At 54.7% G+C, this 21,872-nt stretch overlaps 1 protein-coding gene across 2 annotated transcripts; it reads left to right on the top strand.

Annotated features, from left to right (window-relative positions):
- Nucleotides 1-3,039: 3,039 nt before the first annotated feature.
- ANKRD54 (ankyrin repeat domain 54) lies at nt 3,040-13,715 on the top strand. 2 transcript variants are annotated; one of them, XM_037068134.1, is made up of 8 exons: nt 3,040-3,525; nt 5,435-5,482; nt 9,096-9,194; nt 11,132-11,203; nt 11,697-11,744; nt 11,819-11,943; nt 12,145-12,252; nt 12,646-13,715. In XM_037068134.1, exons 1-8 carry the CDS (start codon nt 3,201-3,203, stop codon nt 12,718-12,720), a joined length of 900 nt encoding a protein of 299 aa, XP_036924029.1. In that variant the 5' UTR covers nt 3,040-3,200; the 3' UTR covers nt 12,721-13,715. The 2 variants fall into 2 exon arrangements, with proteins under 2 accessions (XP_036924029.1, XP_036924030.1); XM_037068135.1 differs by having other exon boundaries at nt 3,436-3,525; nt 9,101-9,194.
- Nucleotides 13,716-21,872: the final 8,157 nt, after the last annotated feature.

The following is a 21,872-nucleotide window of genomic DNA, read 5'->3' as shown; positions in this document are numbered from 1 at the left end:
GGTAAAGTCACTTGCTCAAAGCCACAGCCCACAGATTTATGGCTCCAAAGTTGATGGTCTATACCATCGGGCCAGACCATCTTTACTCATTCATTCATTCCATCAATCAGTCAGTCAAATAGCTGGAATGTGCTGGTGCCAGTTGCTGAGCAAAGAATTATGGGGGAAAACAACTTCAAGCTCCAGGTTTTAGACTGAGGCTGAGGTTAACTGGGTCCACGTTTAACCTACATCCTATTCTTCTAATCCAAAATAACCAGTGGTTTCTGAAACACACAGGTTGGGCTGTGTAATTTATACTTCAACAAAGTTGATTTAAAAATTAGAAGTAACATGCCCTGGCTGGTGTAGCTCAGTGGATTGAGCACGGGTTGCAAACCAAAGGGTCGCCAGTTCGATTCCCAGTCAGGGCACATACCTGGGTTGCAGGCCAGGTCCTTGGTGGTGGCCATGTAGGAGGCAACCACACACTGATGTTTCTCTAACTCTCTCCCTCCCTTTCTCTGTGTAAAAATAAATAAAATCTTTCAACAAAATAGAAGTAACAACTACCTCTAGATGGTTAGGGGTCCTGTTCTAATTAAAAGATTTGTGACAATGCAAACATTCGTAGACCAGGCTTTTTGAAGACCAGACCAGCTGGCGGGAGGAAGACAGTGGTCTTCCCTGCTAGGATGAAGGGTTTGGAGGTTACCTGAGCTCAGTGGTGTACGGATCCTAGAGACGTGAAGAGAATTGAGCTTTAGGCAGCCAGGGCCCCTTCTATTCTACGAAGAGAGACTGGAGGGATGAAAACTACCTTGGAGGTTGTTACACGGAAAAAAGGAGGGATGAATAATGAAGTTATTTCAGGGTCAATTCAGGAGGCATGAGGTATAAATACACAGATGTCACTTCAAATCTCTAGGCTCTTCATTAAAAAAGCCTTGTGGCCCTGGCTGGCTAGCTCAGTTGGTTAGAGCACTGTTCCAATATGCCAAGGTACTGGGTTTGATCCCTGGTCAGGGCACACACAAGAAACAACCAGTGAGTGCATCAATAAGCAGAACAACATAGCAATGTTTCTCTCTCTCTCTCCCTTTCTCAAATCAATCAATAGACTTTTTAAATAAAAAAAGCAGCATGATGGAAAATCCCAATTCTTCAACTTTGTAGCCTTATACCCTTAGACAAATCATACATATCTTAAGACCTCAATTTACTGACTTGCAAATGGGTGTAGTAACATCTACCTTCTAAGGCCCCTGTAAGGGACAACTAAATGGTGTAATATTCATATATGAAGCACTTGGTAACTGGCTCAACATTTGTTTCTTTCCTTTGTTTCCTTCTGGTTATTAGTGGAGTTGGCATATGTTCCTTGGTTATGGGGCAGAGAGCTTCAAATAACATTTTCCTTTATATAGTTCAATGGTACATCTCACAATGGTGTTCTGAGGGCACTGCAAATTCTGAAATTGCTTCTCAACTGTCAGAGAAAAATTACATTTAACTGGATTGAATGAGATAGAAGAACGTTTGCCTGGACACGAGCTCCAGTCCTGAGAAAGCTGGGCGTTCACAGACAAGTCCCTTATCTCTCTGGTTTCCGCTCCCCATCTGTAAAGTTGGGATGGCCCTCTTTGTCCACCTTATATAATTGTTTGTGGGGTATGTTGAACAAACTTGAAAAGTCTGGAGGCTTTGGCTAGAAACAAATGATAAAGATTTATGTAAGGGTCTTAGAATTTACCAACTAGGAACAGAGCTAGGCAAAAGAAGTGTTCCACAGAAGAAAGAGAAGTTCTTACAGTAGCCCTGGCCTGGTGGCTCAGTTGGCTGGAGTGGCACCTGGTACATGAAAAGGTTGTGGGTTCCATCCCTGGTCAGGGGAGGGGGCCCACGGGAGGCAACTAACCAGTTGATGTTTCTTCCCCATACCGATGTCTCTCTCTCTTCCTCTCTCTCTAAAATCAATAAACATATATTCAGATGAAGATTTTTGAAAACTTCTTATAGTAAAAAGTACATTCTTGAGAATTATCAGTCCAGCATTCTTAGCCCTAGGATTGGTTCCAGACAATTATCAGCCACATGCCAGGAGGTCTGGGTATGTGAGTCCCGGGGCAAGGCGGTAATTAGAGGGTTATCCAGATGTCTGGTTTATGTCCCGATGTACGTTCAGGCAAGCTAAAGGGTTACCTGGAAAGTTAGAGTAAGTTAGCGGGCTAGTTAGAACAAGAAGAGTCTTTCCTCATGTCTCAACCTCCACACCATTCATTTTAGCAACTTGAAGTGACTCCATTTTACACATTCCTTATCCCTACTCCATCCTCGGGTACAGGGTCTTGAAGACTCTTACGAAACTGTGCGCCCAGTTGCATTGTTGCTAACCTTAACATTACCTGTCTGCGGAATTCGTCGGAGTTTCCCGTTCGGACTTCTCCCACAGGACTGTGAGCATCTCGGCGGGAATGGGGTCTGATCCTGCGTCCAGAACTTAACGCAGAGAATTACTTGGCTCAATGACTGGCTTTCGGACTGTAGCGTCGCTCGGGTGTAACCACGTTGAATTACAATTCTTTGTAAATCAGTGATCAACGCCGGGATTACCGAGAGAACCCTGAATAAAGGGATCTATCGCATTCAGAAGCTATTACTCTTCGGTTCGTGGTGACAGACAAAATTTTAACATAGTCTCATTTTCCTACTTACTCTATGCAGTTAGGAGTATTTTTTCACGTTCACTGATTTAAAAATCTATGTTTATTTCTCCCTCAAGTTTGGCTTCTCAACATTCCTTTCCGATTGGCTGCATATCATCTTAAGGTGATTGGATAACGCATTTGCCCGTTACCTTTCTCCTGCGCGGATAGAGGAAATGGGAAAAAGTGTCCTAAATTCACCTGTTTTATTGGCTCCGGTGTTCAGCACTTCAAAAATATGATTGGTTCTTACGTCCGCCAGTCACTCTACCGGAAACCAATTCTTCTGCCTGAGTTTATGGGGTTGAGAGGAGGGGCTTAGGCTGGAAGAGTTTTCATTGGTTCGGAGCTCTCTTGCTCGCGACCGGAGGTCCGCGCCAGCTCCGTTGCCGTGGTTGCAGGCCATCTGTACTTACGGCTGGCCCGCTGACAGCGAGGCTTAGGGCGGAGGGAAGAGGGTCGGTTGGTCGGTCCGGAACGAGGCTCCAGCGGCCAGCCCCGCGCGGAACTGTTGCCATGGCAGCCGCCGCCGGGGGCGCGGACAACGAACCGCGATCCGGACGCTCGAGCTCAGATGGAGAGTGCGCGGTGGCGCCGGAGCCGCTGACGGGCCCCGAGGGCCTCTTCTCCTTCGCAGACTTCGGGTCTGCGCTTGACTGCAGCGCGAGCCTCCCGGGCGGGGGTTCCAGCGGTGCCCAGTCCCCGCTGCGCTACCTCCACGTCCTGTGGCAGAAGGACTCGGAGCCCCGCGATGAGCTGCTCCGTAAGATCCCCGCCGGTCGACTGAGGCGCGCCGCCAGGCCCCACCGCCGGTTTGGGCCCATGGGCAAGGAGGTGCACGGTGAGGAGCGCGAGGGAGGCGGGCCCGGTCCTCCGCGGGGATCCAGGCCGCGTCAGTCTAGAGCCCTCCGACGTCCGATCTAAGGGCCCAGAGTGACCCCTGACTCTCCTTTCAGCGGCAACAATTGCTACGCGTAACTGCTAAGGACCATGAATGGAAAGACAAAGTCTTCACACTTGGCAATTCCTGAATAGACACTTCTCCCGAGTGCAGATGTTTATTAATAGATAATAAAATGGGGCACTGGGAATACTTTTAGTACGGGCGGTGCGGAGCAGGCTAGAGCCCGTCGCCAAGTCCTACCAGCTTGTTTCAAAGCGCAGATCTGGACTGCACGCCTCTACCTGGGTTCCGCCTCAGGCAAACTGTAGAACGCTTCGGCCTTAGTTCGCTCACTTGTAGAATGAGTACAATACGTGGGCTACAGAGATTTTGTGCGAGTTAAGTAAACTAATACATATATGTAATTATTACCCTGCTTCTGTTGTGCACCAGACACTGTTGTGATCACTTCTGATTCTCACAATAATAACTCATTGAGATGCAGAAACGGATTTCATTTTAGGGAGGGGAACAGGCCCAGAGAAAATGCCTTGCTCCGAGTCACTTAGCCAGAACGTGGCTGTGCAAGCATTAGGCCCAGGTCTGCTGAACCCAGGCTTCTGCTCTAATGCGTCTACCGTATTGTCCTTAAAATCTGCCGGTGAGGTGGAAAGCAGCTCGGGAACAATATAAAAATGGAGACTAAATTTGGAGTCCCTCCTAGTATTGTTTGTATGACTCCACCCACAAAGATTAAAAATTTGAAGTAGAGTGCTGTATAATCTGTCAAGCACTCTGTGAATGTGAGGAATCATTGTGTATCTGAGTTGCAAATTTTGACCATTTTTTTCTGAGGACGAAGGCCTGGCTTTGTATTAGCTTCTAATACAGAGGTAGTACCATTGTAGGAGAAACTGTTTCTGCTGAGGGATTACCAAATTTAAATCATTTGGGAGTGGCCTGTTTTGAAGGAGAGTGTAAGATTTTCTGTGTAACCTGTTCACAGAGAACTTCATGTAAACATCTGGTCTCGTCTGGCAGTAACTCGGGGCTGTCGGGATGGAGCTCAGCCTTGTGTTGCAGGTGGTAGACCCAAGGCCCCGGAGGGTGAACTAACTTGCTCAAGCCGCCCAGCTACTACCAGGGGCAGATTCAAGATCTGGCTCCAGTGGCCTTGGCGGATTTGCTGCAGAATGGGGCTTTTGTACTACTTGTGCCACATTTCAAGTTTCTCCGTGTCCCCGGGCCAGTGACGCTTGTATCCTGGCAACTTTCTTTCTCTTTAGATGCTACTGTGGCAGAATGGTACATTAACTAGGAAGTCGTCCACTTTCTGCTTCATCACGGCTACTGCTGGNCAGGTGGTAGACCCAAGGCCCCGGAGGGTGAACTAACTTGCTCAAGCCGCCCAGCTACTACGAGGGGCAGATTCAAGATCTGGCTCCAGTGGCCTTGGCGGATTTGCTGCAGAATGGGGCTTTTGCACTACTTGTGCCACATTTCAAGTTTCTCCGTGTCCCCGGGCCAGTGACGCTTGTATCCTGGCAACTTTCTTTCTCTTTAGATGCTACTGTGGCAGAATGGTACATTAACTAGGAAGTCGTCCACTTTCTGCTTCATCACGGCTACTGCTGGTGTCGTTTTTTAAACTGGCACTCATGTGGCTCAGTGTGTTGAGCACTGCCTTGCAAACCAAAGGGTCTCAGGTTTGATTCCCAGTCCAGGCATGTGCCTGGGTTGCAGGTCAATCCCCAGTTGGGGGCATGTGAGAGGCAGCCACTTAGTGTTTCTCTTTCTTTTACCCTCTCTCTAAATATAAGTAAATAAAATAAAAAAATAAACTGGCACTCTCTTACTCTCTTCACAGCTCTGAAGAGGCTGAGGGACTCGGCCAATGCCAATGACGTGGAAACAGGTGAGTGTGCAAAGCGGATCCAGCTCCATGGGCGGGTGGGGGAGGGGAAATCCAAAACCTGGGAAGACAGTGTGTGAATTCATTCAGTCCGACAGCTCATCCCATGGACCATGCTCAGGCAGAGTCATCTCGCAGAAGTTACGCCTGGCTTAGATGCTCGCTTCCCATGCTCCCCTGTCCCCTTGGACTTCCTGATGTCCTAGTGTTTATCACCCTGTGGTCGGTCTCCTTGATGGTGGGGACCACGTCTCCCTTTGTATCCCTGACACTTGTCAGATAGGGACTTTTGGGAACTGGGCAGTGGGATTGGACCAGCATTGGGTTTTAGCTGTCAGCAGAGCCGCCATCTGCACAGAGCAGACACCTTCAACTGCTCACTGAGGCTTAGTGCTAATTGGGTCACTGGTTCTCAAACCTGCTTTTTGGCAGACCATCTGGAAGGCGTGGGAGGGGCTCCTGCAGGACTCCACTCTGCTTTGGGGGATGGTTTCCTGTCATTGCTCCAGTACCCACCAGGGGATTGGGTAGTAGCAGTGTCAAAGGGAGAAGGGCAAGGTGGAGGAAAACAGTTTTAATTTTATCCTCTGACTTAATTCTTTCTGTAGATCAGAGTGTTATATTCATTTCTACAGCTACTGTAACAAAGTACCACAAACACAGCGGTATAATGCAACACGAATGTATTATGATACAGTTCCATAGGTCAGGAGTTCAGCACAGCTCCCACCAGGCTGAAACCAAGGTATCTGCCGGGCCGTTTTTCTTTCTGGAGGCTCTCGGTGAGCATGTGTCCCTGCCTTTATCGGCTTCGGGGGGCCACCCTCCTCCGTCTTCACACTCAGCAATAGTGGACTGACTTCTCACACTGCCCTTCTCTGGACCTCCTAGCAGGGAAAGATTCTCTGATATTAGGGACTCATGTGATTAAATGGGGCCTGAATATCCAGGATAATGTTCCCAGCTCGAGGTCCCTAACCTTAACCACCTCTGCAAAGTCCATTTTGGCTGTGTAAGGTAGCCTATCCGGGGATTAGGGTGTGGTATCTTCAGGAGCCCTTACTCTGCCTACTTCAAGGGGACATTATTCTGTTTTCATGGCGGGATGCTGTGGTCAACAGACGAAGTGTGAGCATAGATCGAGGGCCTTGGGAGAGGCAGTCCCGTGCACAGCAGGCGTGGAATGGGGGTTCAGCTCCGGGGCTGGAGTGTTGCATGTGGGTCTCGAAGTGGCGCCCCTGTCCCTGGTGTAGCACCATGAGCAGGCCTGGAGCGCTTTCAGCCCTTCACTTTGGTCTCTTTTCCATGAACTTTAATATATTGGAATATTTGGGCAGCAACCTAGGTAGCTTTTCGAGGAAAAATGATAAGTGTTCGCTTTTTACTATCTCTGGTGTGTGACCAGAGAATATTTTAACTAAACTTCCCTTCCACAGAAAGTCTAGTTCAGCTTGAATCAGGTGTTCAAGTATGGAAATAATATACGCATTTAAAATGCTTTGGGAATTAACAAGTAAAACATCCATAATGTCTTCAAAGAATTTAATGTCTGTTAACGTTTTGTTAACTATCCTTCCAGTTCTTCCTATGCAGAGAAATTTTCTTTTTTTTAAAATTTTATTTATTGATGGGAGAGAGAGAGAGAAAATGTCAACATTGTTGTTCCACTTAGTTGTGCATCATTGTTTGATTCTTACATGTGCTCTGCCCAGAGATTGAGCCCACAACCTTGGCGCATCTGGACGATGCTCTGATCAACTAAGCCACTCGGCCAGGGTTCTGCGCAGAGGAATTTTCCTTATGGGCTTGCACACTGTGCTCAGTTCTGTAGCCTGCATAATTTTTTGTGTATCATACACATTTTTCGTAGTCTTTGTTAATGTTTGTTTTTCAAAATGGAAGTGTCATTTTTCCTATTTATAGAATAGATAGGTGACTATGATTTTTCTAAAGCTTATAAAGTAAAAAGCCCTTTAACACTCCATTCCCCAATTACAGTCGCAATATTTAAAGGCTGCGTGCGCACAATGCCTTTAAAAGGACCAAGGAAGAGCGAGTTAGTCAGTTACACGTCTGCACACTGGCATTTCACTTTTAAGCTAACCGCCTGGTATGGGACCGTCACATCAAAGCCTATGCGTGTTTTGATGGCTTCTGATGGGTGTCGCTAAGGTACTTTCCGCAGACTGTGACTGCACAAACCACAGAGCAGAACCCGCTGCTTTAGTGTTCTGTGTCTCCTTGAGACGGGCTCTCTTTTGGTGACTGGGCTGGTAGACACTGGGATGTCCCATGTTCTCGTTTCCGCTTCCCTCTCGTGAACCTTCTCCCTCATTCATTCATTCACTCAGCCAGCGAACTTCACTGCGCAAGACAAGTAGTATCTCAGTCCCAGGTATGAAGATAAAACCCTGACAATATAGTTGGATAAGAGAATAGTAAAGCAACAGCATTTCTAAGACAAACCCCCTGAAAACCTGAGGTTATGTTTTCAGTTGGAGAGATGTAAGTTCTGGAGCCATGGAAGTGTGGGTTCATGCCCCAGCTTGGCCTCCTGTCAGCTGTGTGAACTTGCCTTGGGAATGTCACGTGACTTCTCTGGGCTGGAGTCGCCAGGTCTGTGAAATGGGCCTAATACGTTGCTGGGTGGCCGAGGGGCCTGGCCGTCAGCTACCTGACACATGGCGGGATCTCAGTGTACCGTCTCAGTTACTCTAAAATGGCATTGCACGTTAATGTGAGAGCAGCAGGCTGGACTCGGGTGCGGGAGAGCAAGTGACTAACTCAGCCTGGGAGATAGGAAATGTTCGAGGAGGAGATTCCTGGGCGTAGTCTGGAAGGACTCAAGTCCCTGAGAGGTTTGCTGAAGCAGACGCAAATGTTCCTTGCCCTAAAATGCTGTTAGTAGCTATTTCTGCATTTTACTTGGACATGTACATGCAATAGCTAATGCCTCTCGTTTTATAATGGTTCCGGGCTTTTCAGAGAAGGAAATTCACATCCATTATTCTCATCACAGGAGCTCTGGTTTGTGGAGCAGCAATTACTGCCATTTGCTGATGAATTGGGGCCCAAATCTGGGCCCTCTCACTCCCAGCCCAGCTCTTTCTGGTACCCTAAGCCATTGGAAATGTGCTCTTTCCTTTTTAGCTTAGCTTAGCCCAGGGTTTTGTGTGTGTGGCTCCGGAACCTGTGTTCTGTCTACTCGAAAGGGCTGCCTCTTAGGAGCAAAGCAAGCGCTCACCAACAGCGTGGGCAGCTGTGTCCAGCTGGAGTGGATGTGTATCCAAGTTTAGGCAGTGGCATGGGGCCAAGTCCGTGATGGGGATTTCTGTGAGTCTAGAAGTCCTGACTCTGAGGGTCAAGATCCTTCTATCACCAGACAATGAGTCTGAGCACCCAGAATCCGTGGTTGTAGCTGTGCCCTCAGGAAAACAAGCCCCTTGACATGGCAGCCCCTGTGGGACAAGCATCCAGGAGGGACTAGCTGTCCCATGCATTGGCAGTGCCTTGCCCAGAAGGGCCCCTGAGCACCCCTCTGCATCCCCTGGGGACTGCAGCTCAGCTAACACTGTCACTCTGTCCCCCCTGCTTCCCTCTGCCTTGGTGGTGTCAGTGCAGCAGCTGCTGGAAGATGGCGCCGATCCCTGTGCAGCGGATGACAAGGGCCGCACGGCTCTGCACTTTGCCTCCTGCAATGGCAACGACCAGATTGGTGAGTCCTGGAGCAGAGGGACAGGGCGGGGCTGGGAAGGGCTGCTGCCTGCATAGCCAGGGAGGTGTGCGCTTCTCTCACTCCCCGAGCCTGTGGGCCTGGCACTGCCAGACTGGGGAAGGGGTAAGCCTAGGGGAAGCACATGATCGCCTGGAGGCTGGGGCCAGTCCCTCCAGACACGCAGGCCACCTTTACTCAGTGCCAAGGCTGTAGCTAGACAGCCCTTGTTTTTAGGAGTCTTTTTGGGGTGTGGTATAACTTACAAACAGTGACCTTTCTGTACGCCACACTGTCATAACCACTCCCCAGATCACGACGCCGAATGTTCCTGGGGCCCCACAGCCCCGCCCAGCCCTGACGCTGCGGCGGGCCTGCTCACCCTTGCACTGGTTCTGCCTGTGTGCAGATCGCACGTGAGTGGAGGCGCTCTCGTAGAGGTCGCGCTCTTGTACCTCGACTTCTTTCACTCAAACTTACATCCTCGAGATGCATTTCTGAAGGCTGCGTGTCCTGTCCCCTTGCTGGGTGGTATTTCGCTGTGTGACGTGTGACAGCTCACCCTTCCCACCATGGATGGGCGTCCGTGTTGTTTCCAGGTTTGGGCTAGGAATGAATACAGCTGCTGTGAACATTCTTACACGTGTGGCTGGGTGGATACGAGCACTTCCCTACGTTAGGTGTAAACCTGGGGACAGAATTGGGGCCACTGGGTACATGCATATTCAGCTTTGGTAGGTACTTCCGAGCTTCTCTCGGTGGTTGGACCAATGTGCGCTCCCACCCAGCGTTGTAAGAGTTCCAGATATTTGCACATCCTCGGCATTGAACTTGGTATTATTTCTTTTTAATTTAGCTTTTTTGGTGTGGTGGTACCTCACTGTGGTTTCGTTTGTGTTTCTCTGACAGTCCACGTTGTTGAGCAGATCTTTCTGTATTTGTTGGGCATTTCATATCCTCTTTTGTGGAGTATCTGTCTCAGTCTTTTGTCCATTTTTTAAAAATACTTTATTTTATTTATTTCTTTCTAGAGATGGGGAAAGGGGGGAGAAAGAGAGGGAGAGAAACCTCAGTGTGTGGTTGCCTCTCACGCACCCCCCTACTGGGGACCTGTAACCCAGGCATGTGCCCTGGGTGGGAATTGAACCAGCGGCCCCTTGGTTCGCAGGCCAGAGCTCAATCTACTGAGCCACACCAGCCAGGGCTGTCCGTTTTTTAAACATCTTTTATTGATTATTCTGTTTGCAAATCATTTAGCAAATATAAATGACTTACCTTCCCTGACCTTGCCTTTTTATTCTCTGAATTGTATCTTTTGATGAATACATGTTCTTTTAAATGTTAATGAATGTATCAGTCTTTTTTATAGTGAGTATTTTTGTGACCTATTTAAGAAACCTTTGCCTCTCCCAAGACCATGAAGATAGAGTCCTGTTTTCCTCTACAAGCCTGACGGAGCTTTCACGTCTCTAGAATTAGTTTCCGCGTGTGGTGCGGCACTCGGCCTGGCCCTCGCCACGAGCCAGCCTGCCCGCACGGGTGACTGAGGAGCTCTGGCAGTGCCACAGCCCACTCCTGAGGCACCTACAGCACCGGGTCTCCTCTGATTTCCCTGTGGTGCTTGGCTGTGAATGGGGCGGGGCGTGCTCCTGAGGACCTTCATGGGCGGCCACTGCTATTGGGAGAGCTTTTTTTGACCCTTAAAATCTCCGCCCCATAACACCTGCATAGGCCAGAAGGGCCTCCTCGAATCCTCAGTTCCTGGCCCTCAGGGTCTAGCACATGAACCCTGGGAGAGAGGGAGGGAAGCGACACAGGGAACCTTGCTGAGTCTCCGTGTCCACACTCTGAGTGGGCCTCTTTAGCCAGGTTTGGGGTGGGTGTGAGGGTCCAGGCCTCAGAATCCTCTGCCAGCTCCTCTTGGGTTTTCCCATTTCCAGTGCAGCTGCTCCTGGACCACGGGGCTGACCCCAACCAGCGAGACGGGCTGGGGAACACACCACTGCACCTGGGTAAGTGCCCGGACAGCTGCCAAGACACCCTTGTCTGTGGCACAGACGGGCTCCTCTGTTGACGAGCCTGGGGTCCTGCAGGCTCCCAGCAGGATCTCCTGTCACCTGGGGAGAGCCTCAGCCACTGGTCTATGTGCCATGGACTTCCCTGTCTGTCACTAGTTGGCTGTGCCCTGAGCAGAACTGACTTAGCAATGTAAATTGACAGCAGCAGTTCTGCTAGGGAGTGAGGCCTGCAGCGGCTCCTGCCCTGCAGCTGACTCACTCCGGGGCTCGCGGTGAGGCAGACACGGTCTCTGAGCCTCAGCTTCCCCAGTGGTACAGGGAGGGAGTAGAGTTGCCTGCTGAGTCCCACCAAGTTGCTGCCTTGCTGACACCTCAGGAGGCGTGCCCTGACACAGGCACACTCAGAGACACGGTGCCACTCCCTGCAGCGGGCAGCCAGGGCCAAGTCCTGGTGGCCCTGCTCTCTCAAGTCCCTGTTCTTCCTCAGCGGCCTGCACCAACCACGTCCCTGTCATCACCACACTGCTTCGAGGAGGTATGTGGCGCCTTCCCCTTCTCCCTCCTCTCTGACCCTCAGTCCCAGCACGCTCACCTCTGCCACTCCCTCAGGGGCCCGTGTAGACGCCCTGGACCGGGCTGGCCGCACGCCCCTGCACCTGGCCAAGTCGAAGCTGAACATTCTGCAGGAAGGCCACTCCCAGTGCCTGGAGGCCGTGCGGCTAGAGGTGAAGCAGGTGAGTGCCTCTCCTGCCCAGCCCATGGTGCCAGACAGGTGCCACCCTTACCATAGACACCCCGCCTCCAGTGCCAGCGCTCCCAGGTCACTTCACTCTACCCTGGTTGGTCCCTGCTGCACTGTGCCTCTGCGCAGCAGCAGCAGGCCTCTCTGTGCCTCCTCGCTGGGGCCCCTGGTCCAGCCCGCACTCTCCTTCCAGATCATCCAGATGCTGAGGGAGTACCTGGAGCGCCTGGGGCGGCACGAGCAGCGGGAACGGCTGGACGACCTGTGCACCCGCCTCCAGATGACGAGCACCAGGGAGCAGGTGAGCTTTGGCCGCAGGCCTGGACCCAGGGTCTGGTGGGCGCTGCAGGGCCGCTCCATCCCTGCTGTGAGGCAGCCAGACCCTCCTCACAGGAGGCAGCCCCATCCTTCTACAAACGCTGCCGTGGGTTTGCAGCCCCCTCTGGACCCCAGAGCCTCTGCTTGCTTCCCCGGAAGCTGCTGGTGGCCCTCCTCTCTGGGGTGGTCTGAGACCACCTGCCGTCAAGGGTTAGCCCTCGGCCAGTTGTTCCACAGTCACAGTGAAGCCGGCACAGGCCGTGGGAGGCGAGACAACGCCTGCCCTCCAGGTCTGTGCTATGAGAAGGGGACCTGGGGGCCCAGGCGCCTAGGCCTGTCCTGACACCAGTGACAGAGCCTCACTTTTGTCCCGCAGGTGGATGAGGTGACAGACCTCCTGGCCAGCTTCACCTCCCTCAGCTTGCAGATGCAAGACATGGAGAAGAGGTAGCAGCGGGGCTCCCTGCCTTCCCGCCCACCCCGCCCACCTGCTCTCGTTACCAAGAAAGCCTGAGGCCTGGGACTTCGGAGCTGCACTTGTGGGGGAGGCCTCGGCCTCACCCCAGATGTCGGGCTGGGGGCGCTCTCCCACTGGCCTCAGAGCCTCTTCCAGCCACCATCCCTCTCATCTCCGTGGGCCGGGACTATGCCCCCGCTTCTCCCTCTGATCCCCGCAGAACGGCAGCCACGCCTCGCCCCTGGCGACCCTGTGCTGTCCTCACAGGGCCTGCTCATCTTGTGGTCTCCCTGGCACCCTCAGGCTCAGGACCCCTCTCTGGGCCCCTTCCAGTCGTGGGCTTGTTGCAGCCAGCAGGCGCCCTCTGCCTCTCACCAGCACTTAGATTCAGGCTTGGCTCCTGTCTTCCTAGGAGGCACCACAGCCGGTTTCTCTGCTTGGAGGGGGCAGGCTGATGAGGCCTGGACCTTAGGAATACCCGGTTAGGGAGGGCCCTGCGCAGCCCAAAGCAGAAAACCCCCAACTCTTCTCCCTCCCAATCACTGAAGCACTAGGAGGGCACAGTGACTCTGCAGCCTAGTCATTTTGGGGTGAACAGTGGGCCCCAAGATGGCCACGTTCATCCCGGAATCTGTGAACGTGACCTTGTGTGGCACAAAGGGATTTTGCATTAGTCATGAGGATCTTCGGACAAGGCGATTATCCCGGATTATCCCGGGCCGAGGTGATCACCGAGACCCTTCTGAGAGGGAAGCAGATCAGGGAGGAAGTAGGAGGCACACCGACAGAGCAGGGGCAGGAGCTGAGGAAGGGTCACTCGCTAAGGAATGCAGTTGACCCCTGAAGCTGGAAAAGGTCCAGACACAGTCCCTCCGAGCTTCCGGACAGAACCAGCTCTGCCGACACCGATGGTAGCCCAGTCAGACTGATGTTTAGAGGTCTGACCGTCCGAACTGTAAGAATAAATTTGTGTTGTTTTAAGCCACTAAGTCTGTGGCCATTTGTTGCAGCGGCAACCGGGAAACTAAATACTAGAAAAGGCTCACGGCTCCCAGAAAGGAGGCAGGAGCGGACACTTCCTGGGTTGTGGGCCACTGACTCAGATAGGTAGCCCCCCCCCACCCCCCACCCCGCAGCAGGGGTCTGCCCCAGGGGCTGGAGGGAAGGTGCTGCCTGGCCCAGCCCTGTCCAAGGAATGTCTGACCTCAGAGCGAAGGCAGGCTTGTTCTGGGCCATCGTTCTGTGTCCCCTCGCGCTCTCCCCACTTCCTCTCCCACCCGTCGGAGGAGGGAGCTTACTCCCCAAAGCCCAGCTTGGTCAGATCGGAGTAAACTTGTGCAGCCCGGCTGCTCCCTAGACCACGAAGACAAAGGGCATTGTGTGGGTGTGAGCTACCGCCCTGCTGCCTGGGGACTCTGCAGGAGGGGAAGCCCGGAGCTCAGCAGCTGGGCCCGGTGAGGAAGGGAAAGCCTGGTGGTTGCCCCAAGGGTGAAAGAGCGAGGGGCAGAGGAAGAGCAATAAGCTGTTTCCATGGAGCTCCAGCTGCTGCTGCTCTGAGTAAGGTGGGCTGCCTGCCTGCTGTGGGGGAGGGGGAGGTGCAGCAGTGGGCTGCTTTTACTGACTCCCTCCCTCCAGGTGAGCCTGCCTGCTCAGGCCTGGGGGCCTCCTCGGAGCTCTCCTTCCTACAGGGCTTGTGCCGCCCCAGGAGCGGGTTGGGCAGGGAAGAGTCCTGGCGGGGCAGAGGCAGGAGTGGGCGGAGTGGACATCAAACAGGTGGGCCACTTCTCCTGGGGCCTGCTTCTGGGAGCCTCCCCCCACCCCATCTCTGCCAGAGCCACTCACCCTGGACAGAGTTGAGGCCATGTGTCTCCACCTGGGGCCTAAGTGGTTCAAGAAACAGGCCCTTGGCTATGAACCCCGACAGGATGCGAGGTTTTGTGTGGAGTGTGTGTGTATATTTGGGGTACGAAGGCCCCGTAGCTCGCATTCTCAGCGGGGTGCGTGCTCTGGGGGCGGTGGGGGGCGGGGAAGATCAGGAATTCTTGCTGTAGACCTCTGGGAGCAGACAGGTGAGGGGCCTGCCAAGGATGTCCCAGGGGGCTGCCTGGGCCCTTCCGAGACTTGTGCCCTCGGGCAGGCTGCTTTGTCCTGGCAGAGCTGAGACTTTGTGGAGCTGTCCGGTGAGGACCACATGTGTTCCCGGGACAGCCTGACTCGGAGACTCCCGGCGAACTCCCAAGTCCCTGGCCTGGACCAACCTGCCCCCCTGGAAACCAGCACCCTTCATCCTCGTGGTGCCCCACCCACCCACCCACGTTTGGCCCTGTAGCCAAGTGATCATGAGAACAGGCCACCTGGGCAGGTGAAGGGGTCCCTGTCAACTCCCTCTGTGGCCATGTGGACCATGAACAAGGGGTTGGGCGGATGAGGCCTTGGCAGCCTCATCAAACACTTCCCAAACAGTGAGGCAGCAGGCCCCATCTCCTTGCCCCGTTTCCAACCAGGATTTTTCCTGCAACCCCAAACTGGTGAAGAGCCGGCCAGTTTGTGTCAGCCCCAGACACTGGAATGAGTCAGAAAACCCACAAGTCGGCCCTGAGCCGGCGGGGCTGGGCACGGGCAGGAGGGGGCCTCCGCAGAGGTTGCCTGCACAACCAGTGAGCTGCTTCTAGCTGCTTCCACACTGCTGAGTTGGTGGGGAAGCAGGGACGGGGGTGGTGGCAGGAAGAAGAAGTCCGTCTTTGTTGATTTCGCCTCCTGGGAGGGTCCTCTGCTTTCTACCTCACACCGGTTCCTGTTAGAGATACTGAGCCCTTGCCAAGCACTCGGCCCTGTTCTAGGTGGGGACGCAGGGGTGCACAGAAGGACAGAATCGCCACCTGGCATGTCCCAGGGCGGGCCAATGTGGGAAGTGCTCAGGGAAGAATGTTCACAGGTTCTCACGACTGTGAGAGCTGAGAAAATGCAGGTTTGCCAGGCAACTGACCAGGCAGCGAGGCTGGGGCGTGATCCCGCCCCCACCTGCCCCCACCCCCAGGAAGCCGCTGCAGTTTCCACCAGGCCTGACGCAAAAGCCTCCTCAGAAGCAGTGTCCTGAATGGAAGGGCAGCACATTCGCTGAGCTCCCGCTGTGCGCTGGCTGGCCCTTCACACAAGCCTTTGATTCAGTGTTTGCCATAGAATGTGAGGCGGCCAACATTTCGGCTCCCACTGTTTTACGGATGCAGAAAATTGAGGCTCAGCGAAAGAAACTCGCTTGAGATCAGAGAGCTGGCACGTGGGGCCCAGCCCGGGTCTAGAGTGACCTCTGCCAGGGTTTTCAAAGTGCCCACGTCTCCAGTGCCCCTGGGACCCAGAGTGGGAATCACAGGCCGTCCTGAGTGAGCCTCTGTCCCCGTGGCCACCTCAGGCACAGGAGGGTGCGGCCCTTTTCTCACTGAGCACAGGATACAGTGCGCTTGGTGGACAAGGCATGTACCTGGGCCCCCAGGAGAAGAGAGAGGACAGCAGGAGGTGACGGGGCTGAGCTGAGTCTGGAGAGGTCCTGGCTTATCTTTGCTGGCTGCCACCACTGTCACAGGCCTCCCGAGGTGGCCTCCAAGCTGGCTGTGGGACCTGGAGGGTGACTGGCCAGAGAGGGCAGCAGGACCAGGCCAACAGGAGTCCTGAGCTCTGAAGGTGGCAGATACCAGGTGAGGCAGGCTGTGACCTCCATCTGGAGGTCGGATGTGGCCTCACTGCAGTGAGCACCACGCACCCTGGGGGGAAGTCCCTGTCCCAACCGAGGCTGCCTGCTCCCCAGACTGCTTCAGGTGCTGAGCCCAAGCCAGGGCGAGGAGGTCAGGAAGCAGGACAGGGCCTGGGCAATCCCAACAAAGACCCTGGCCCCCGCCAGCTATGGGGCCCAGGGGGCATTACAGCCCGAATGCCCTGCTGCTGGCTCACCAGCTGACACCAAGGCCTGAGTGCCTGCAGGGACACATGGTAACCCAGCTTTATAGGTGAGGAAACACACTGAGGGAAGCAAAAGACCAGGGACCAGAATGTCCTCTTGTTCCCATGACTGGCCCACCCCAGCCCGGTGACTCCTGCTTTGAGAGCCATGAGGACGCCACCTGCTGTAGAAGCACTTGCCAGTCAGCACATGCTGGTGGAGGGGGCGGGGGGGGGGGTGGCGCAGTCACGCCTCCTTCCCCGGAGACCAGGATCTGCCCAGAGGAGCCCTGGAAACATCACGTACAGCTGGCAGGCAGCCGCGGTGAGCGAGGCAGTCTGCTTCCGCAGGGACCGGGCTCAGCCAGAAAGCCCAGGTCTGCACCTCACTGAAGGCCAGAGAGGCCAGAGTTAGGAAGTGCAGCAGCCAGAGTCCAACCGACAGAGAGGCTCTGAGTCCACTCCTTGACCCCTGCACTATGCCACCTCTGAGTGGACCTGGCAGGTCCACCCAGTGTCCAGGCCAGCGCCCTCCCCAGCACCACCACCATCCACAACACCCCCAGGCACTCCTGGCTGGCACCGTGCCCTCAACCCCTCTGTACCACCCTTCCTCCTGCTCCCGCCTCACCCCTCCGCTGAGACTGGGCCGCCGAAACACCATGGCACCCAGCAGATGCCTCAATAAATCAGTCTTGTCCTTGCACCAGAAACCGTTCCAGCCGGCACAGCCTGGCCTGCTGGCCTCAGGCCATCTTGGACCCGGCGGGCAGCCTGCAAATGAGCCATGCATCGGGGCTGAGAAACTAATGTTCATTAATAGGGAACCTTGGGTCCTTAATTGGTATTGACGTCCCCAGGTGGGCACAGCTGATGACGCTGTGCCCGCCAGCCGGCCGCAGGGAGGATGGCTGATTAACTTGGCCACGCCAGGGTCCTCACCTCGCTCACCCTCCCCTGGACTGAGTTTGAGCCCTGACTACAGTTGCTATACAGGGCAGAGGAGTCACCTCTGCCCACCCCAGCTCCTCCCACCCCCTTAACCAATTCCTTCCTACCTCTTCTCTTGCCCAAACACTGTGGAACCATAATCAGACAAACCCGAACTGAAGATCGCAGCTCCGGTTTGGGCCAGCTCTGGGATCTCGGGTGTGTTGCTTGATCTCTGATCTCTTAGCGCTCTCACCTTCCGACTCCCCAGCCAGCGAGACACATGTTCCAGGCCCCGCCCAGGACCTAAAAGGTAGCAAGTGTCCAGGGCGGCAGGCCCTGCAGAACCCCCTCACCACATGCCACAGGGTCTTGTGGACCCCCTTTGCCTCAGCATGTTCCAACCAAGCTCCCCTCAAACTGACCCTCCTTATCCCCACGGCCACCCCCATCAACTCAAAGTAGGATTCTGGGGTGTCATCTGGGACACCTCTCTCCTCCCCACACGTGTTCAATCACCAAGTCCTGACAACTGTACCTCCTAAGTGGGGGGCCCATGTGTCCCCCCACATCTGCCCACCCACTGCCCGTGCCCCCTAGCGTCCTCTCCCGGTCCTCGCAGCAGCCTCTTAACAGCAGCGCCCTCCCGCTCCCCCTCTGAAGGAAAGCCTGCCTCACGCCAGAAAGAGTTCCCTGAAGAGTTAATCTCATCAGGCTGTTGTTCTGTATTTACAACCTTTCAGTGACTCACCGTTGTCCTCTGGACAAAGTACATTCTCAGTCGCAGGGGAGAACTTACAGGCCCTCGTGCCCCGTGCCATGCCGGACTCCAGGCTGCCTCGCACACCTTGTTCTGTCTCCCTGCCCGTCCGCCCTGATTACCTCCCACAGCAGGACTTGGCTGGGGCACCAGCCCCTCGGGAAGTCTTCTCTCCCTCCCCAGCCTGGCTGAGGGCCCTCCGCTGGGCTCCCGCAATCCCCTGGGCCTCTGTCTTTCTTTTCTGCAGGAGAACCTTGTACCCACTATGTGCTCAGACATGATTGCCACAGGCCCATCCCTAAGAGGTTTGCAAGCACAAGTAGGATGACAGGGATGCAGAATTTAACTCTCCTTCCAACTAACAGGGTTGGTTCCTTTGCAGGCCTTGCAGGGGGCTGCGGCCAGGTGGCTTCTCCTGGGCCCTGGGGGCAGCAGACAGGGCTCATTCAGGGCAGGCCCCCCACGCCCCCTTGCTTGCCTCTGGTTCTGCAGGACTCACAGCTCTCTCCTAACCAAAGTGTAGCAAGTTCTCACTGAGCATCATGCACAGGTTCTGGGACTTGAAGCAAAATGACGCGCCATGAAGGCAGTTTTATTATAGGCTGATACAAACTAGAGTTACGTTCCTGTGGCACCTCGTCAGCGTTCTGGCAGAACGACATCGAACAAAACGACATTATTCAAGAACCTGCTGTATTGAGACCATCTGCTCTTCCGAGCATTTCATTAGCCCCCCCGAGGCAGACCCGGGCATCTCTGGGGCGGGGCGGAGCGGAGCCCAGCAGCCGGCCATCCATCTTCCTGCCAAATCCACAGGAAAAGTCATCTCCCAGCCCCAGGCCAGGCCCTCGGAGCAGCTCGAGGTCAGCCTGCCAGTCCCACCCAGCCCCCGGGCGCTGCAACCCCATGGCCCTGGTGACCTCACGGCGCCCACCCTCCCAGCCTCCCTGGGCTCCACCTGCTGCAGTGACAGGAGCTGCTTATTGTTCCTACTTGTGCCCGCCCCACCTTGGCTGCTCCACCTCGCAGACTCTTCCTACCTTTCTCCAGGAGAGTGGGTGTGGATCGTTTCCTTCTCTGGGACTCCAGCCCGGATGGCCCAGGAAGGCAGCAGTGCCCTCCTCCGCGCCCCTTCAGAGCTGCATTCTCTTATGGCCCATTCCACGGTGCTGTCTGTTCTTCTTTCGGTGTCTGGCCCTCCAGCCGGGCTGAGAGCCACTGGAAGGGAGAGGCCAGGTCAGACCCAGCGTCTCTGTCTTCCCCCATGGGCCTCGCCTAGGGCAGGCACTCAGAGGTCTGGGGCATAAGGAAAGCAGGGCGGGACGGGTAGTTTCTTTCCTCCCCTGGCACCTCTTTCCTCGTGTATCAAGCATCTGTGTGTCTGCTCTGAGCCAGGCTGTACTGCCCGCCCCTGACCAGGGCCTCTGGCTTCTTTATTTGGCTCCAATGGTCCAGCCAGACCTGCTAGCAGAGGAGGAGGCCTCGACATCTGGGGCTGGACAACCGTCTGCTGGCTGAGCGGGTACCCTCCCCCAGGGCCTGGGGTTTGTTTCGTGCAGCCTGGACTCTGCCTGTCCTGGATGGAAGCTGTCCCCAGTGGGGCCCCTGTCCGTGCCTACAGAGGTGACCAGGGAAGAGCAGCGGTTCAGCTGGGAGATTTTGTTTCCTTCTCTCACTTTGCAGGCACTCACCATCCTTGTGCGTCAAACTTTGTCAGATATGCTGGGATGTTTTCCACATGCTGCCTGGGCCGCCCGGAGAGCCACCCCTGGGGCCGGGTTAGGGTACCAGCTCCTCCACAAATCGGCCACTTGGCTCTGGTAAAGCTACCTCACCTGAGGTTCAGCTTTTGCCTCTGAGAATGGAGGTGATATTTCTTACCTGCCAGGGTTGGCATGAGGCCCGAATGAGCCGGTGGACGTGTGAGTGAGGCCACAGGTAGATAGAGGCCACGCTGGGTACTGTGGGAGCGGGAGGCATTGCCCCTGTGGCCCTCAGGGAAAAGCCCCACTGCTGTGGCCTGATTCAGCCGTGAACGCCTTGGCAGAGGCGTGCTACGCTGGGCCCCTGAAGAAGTTGCTCCCCCAGCTGGGTCTCAGCTTCCCCCTGTGACTGCCGCTCTGACCCCAGGGTCTGTGGCAGGTGGCAGGTGGCAGGCGGCAGGCAGTGACCAGGACTCAGCAGCTGCCTCTGTCAGGGAGGGCCCTCCCAGGGTGCCCAGCAGCCAGCAGGCGTGCTGGGGAGACACAGAGGCCGACAGGTCTCAGGCCCCGACCAGAAGCAGATGAGCGTTATTGGCGTGTGGTAAGGCAGGGAAGGAAGCGGTCGGCTCTGCAACCACTTAAACTGATTTATTGGTTAATTAGGAGGTTTCCGCAGCCACAGACGACCTCAGCTGTGAGCAGGAACAGGGAAAGGGGCTTCACAGGGCAGCCATGGCTGCCGGGTGGCCAGCTGGGCCCCGAGCGTGGCTCTGTGTCTCCTGAGCCAGGAGGGCCAAACAGCTGAGGACTGACGGAGGGATTTGGGCCAGGCAATGGTGGGAGGCCTGAAGCCCATCAGGACCTGCTGGCCTGAGTGCCTGAACAGAACTCTCCCGAGGAAGAGGAAGGGGAGCCCTCTGAGGTTTCCAAGGCATCTGGCTGGGGTGTGGGGAGCTGCAGGTTCTGGGAAGAGGGCTGATGCAGAATCAGGAAGAACCAAAGGAAAACTCTGGAAACCACGAAAGCCCGGAGCAGCGGCCTCAGAGGTGGAGGAGAGGGTTCCTTGGAGAAGTCAGACTGCCGTGGGTTTGAATCCAGCCTCTGCCAAACACCACATGACTCTAGGCCAGCAGTTTTCCCGGTGTGCCACCAGAACTTCTAAAACATGCAATGCCTGACTGTTCAGTCAGGGCCACTGATCTCTTTTCCTTTAGATTGTCAAAACAAAACAAAACAAAACAAAAAACAAAACCTGACAACAGCCAACACAATAGCTGTCTGGTGTGAATGAATCAAAGCTACACCGAGTTTTTTTTTTTGGTCAGAGCAGCAAAAATACATATTTTTAGTGTGCTGCAAAATTGTAGTAGCTAGTTTGTGTGCTATGCGATGAAAAAAGGGTGAAATTCGCCGTTTTATGCAAATCACTAAACCCCTCCGATTCTTGATTTCTTCATCTGTAAAATGGAACAAGTTGCAGGGACCTTGCAGAGTTGATCTGATTAGATAGAAGAATGCAGCTCCACATAAGATACATTGTACCTTGTTAACCGATATTTGCCACATTAGCTGCTGGAATTAAACAGCCCAGAACAGGCCTTGGAGAGAAGGGGCTTGGCGAAGGCTTGTGGAGGAAGCGGGGCTTAGACCCTGCGGATGGATTTGGAGGGATGGGCAGAGGACTTGCCCTCCTGCCAGACCAGCCATGGACGCTGTCTGGGGGCTGCCCATCTTGGGGGCTGCTCTGAGTTGTACCCACCCATTTTCACCGCCCGGGGGTGTCCATTGGGCTGGGCCCCCCCGCACACCCACTGCTCCTC

The sequence above is a fragment of the Sturnira hondurensis genome, unplaced genomic scaffold, assembly GCF_014824575.4.
Source record: "Sturnira hondurensis isolate 20B ecotype Veracruz unplaced genomic scaffold, ASM1482457v3 Scaffold0017436, whole genome shotgun sequence".
Taxonomy (NCBI): Eukaryota; Metazoa; Chordata; class Mammalia; order Chiroptera; family Phyllostomidae; genus Sturnira; species Sturnira hondurensis.
This window is presented reverse-complemented; position numbering and strand designations above follow the sequence as displayed.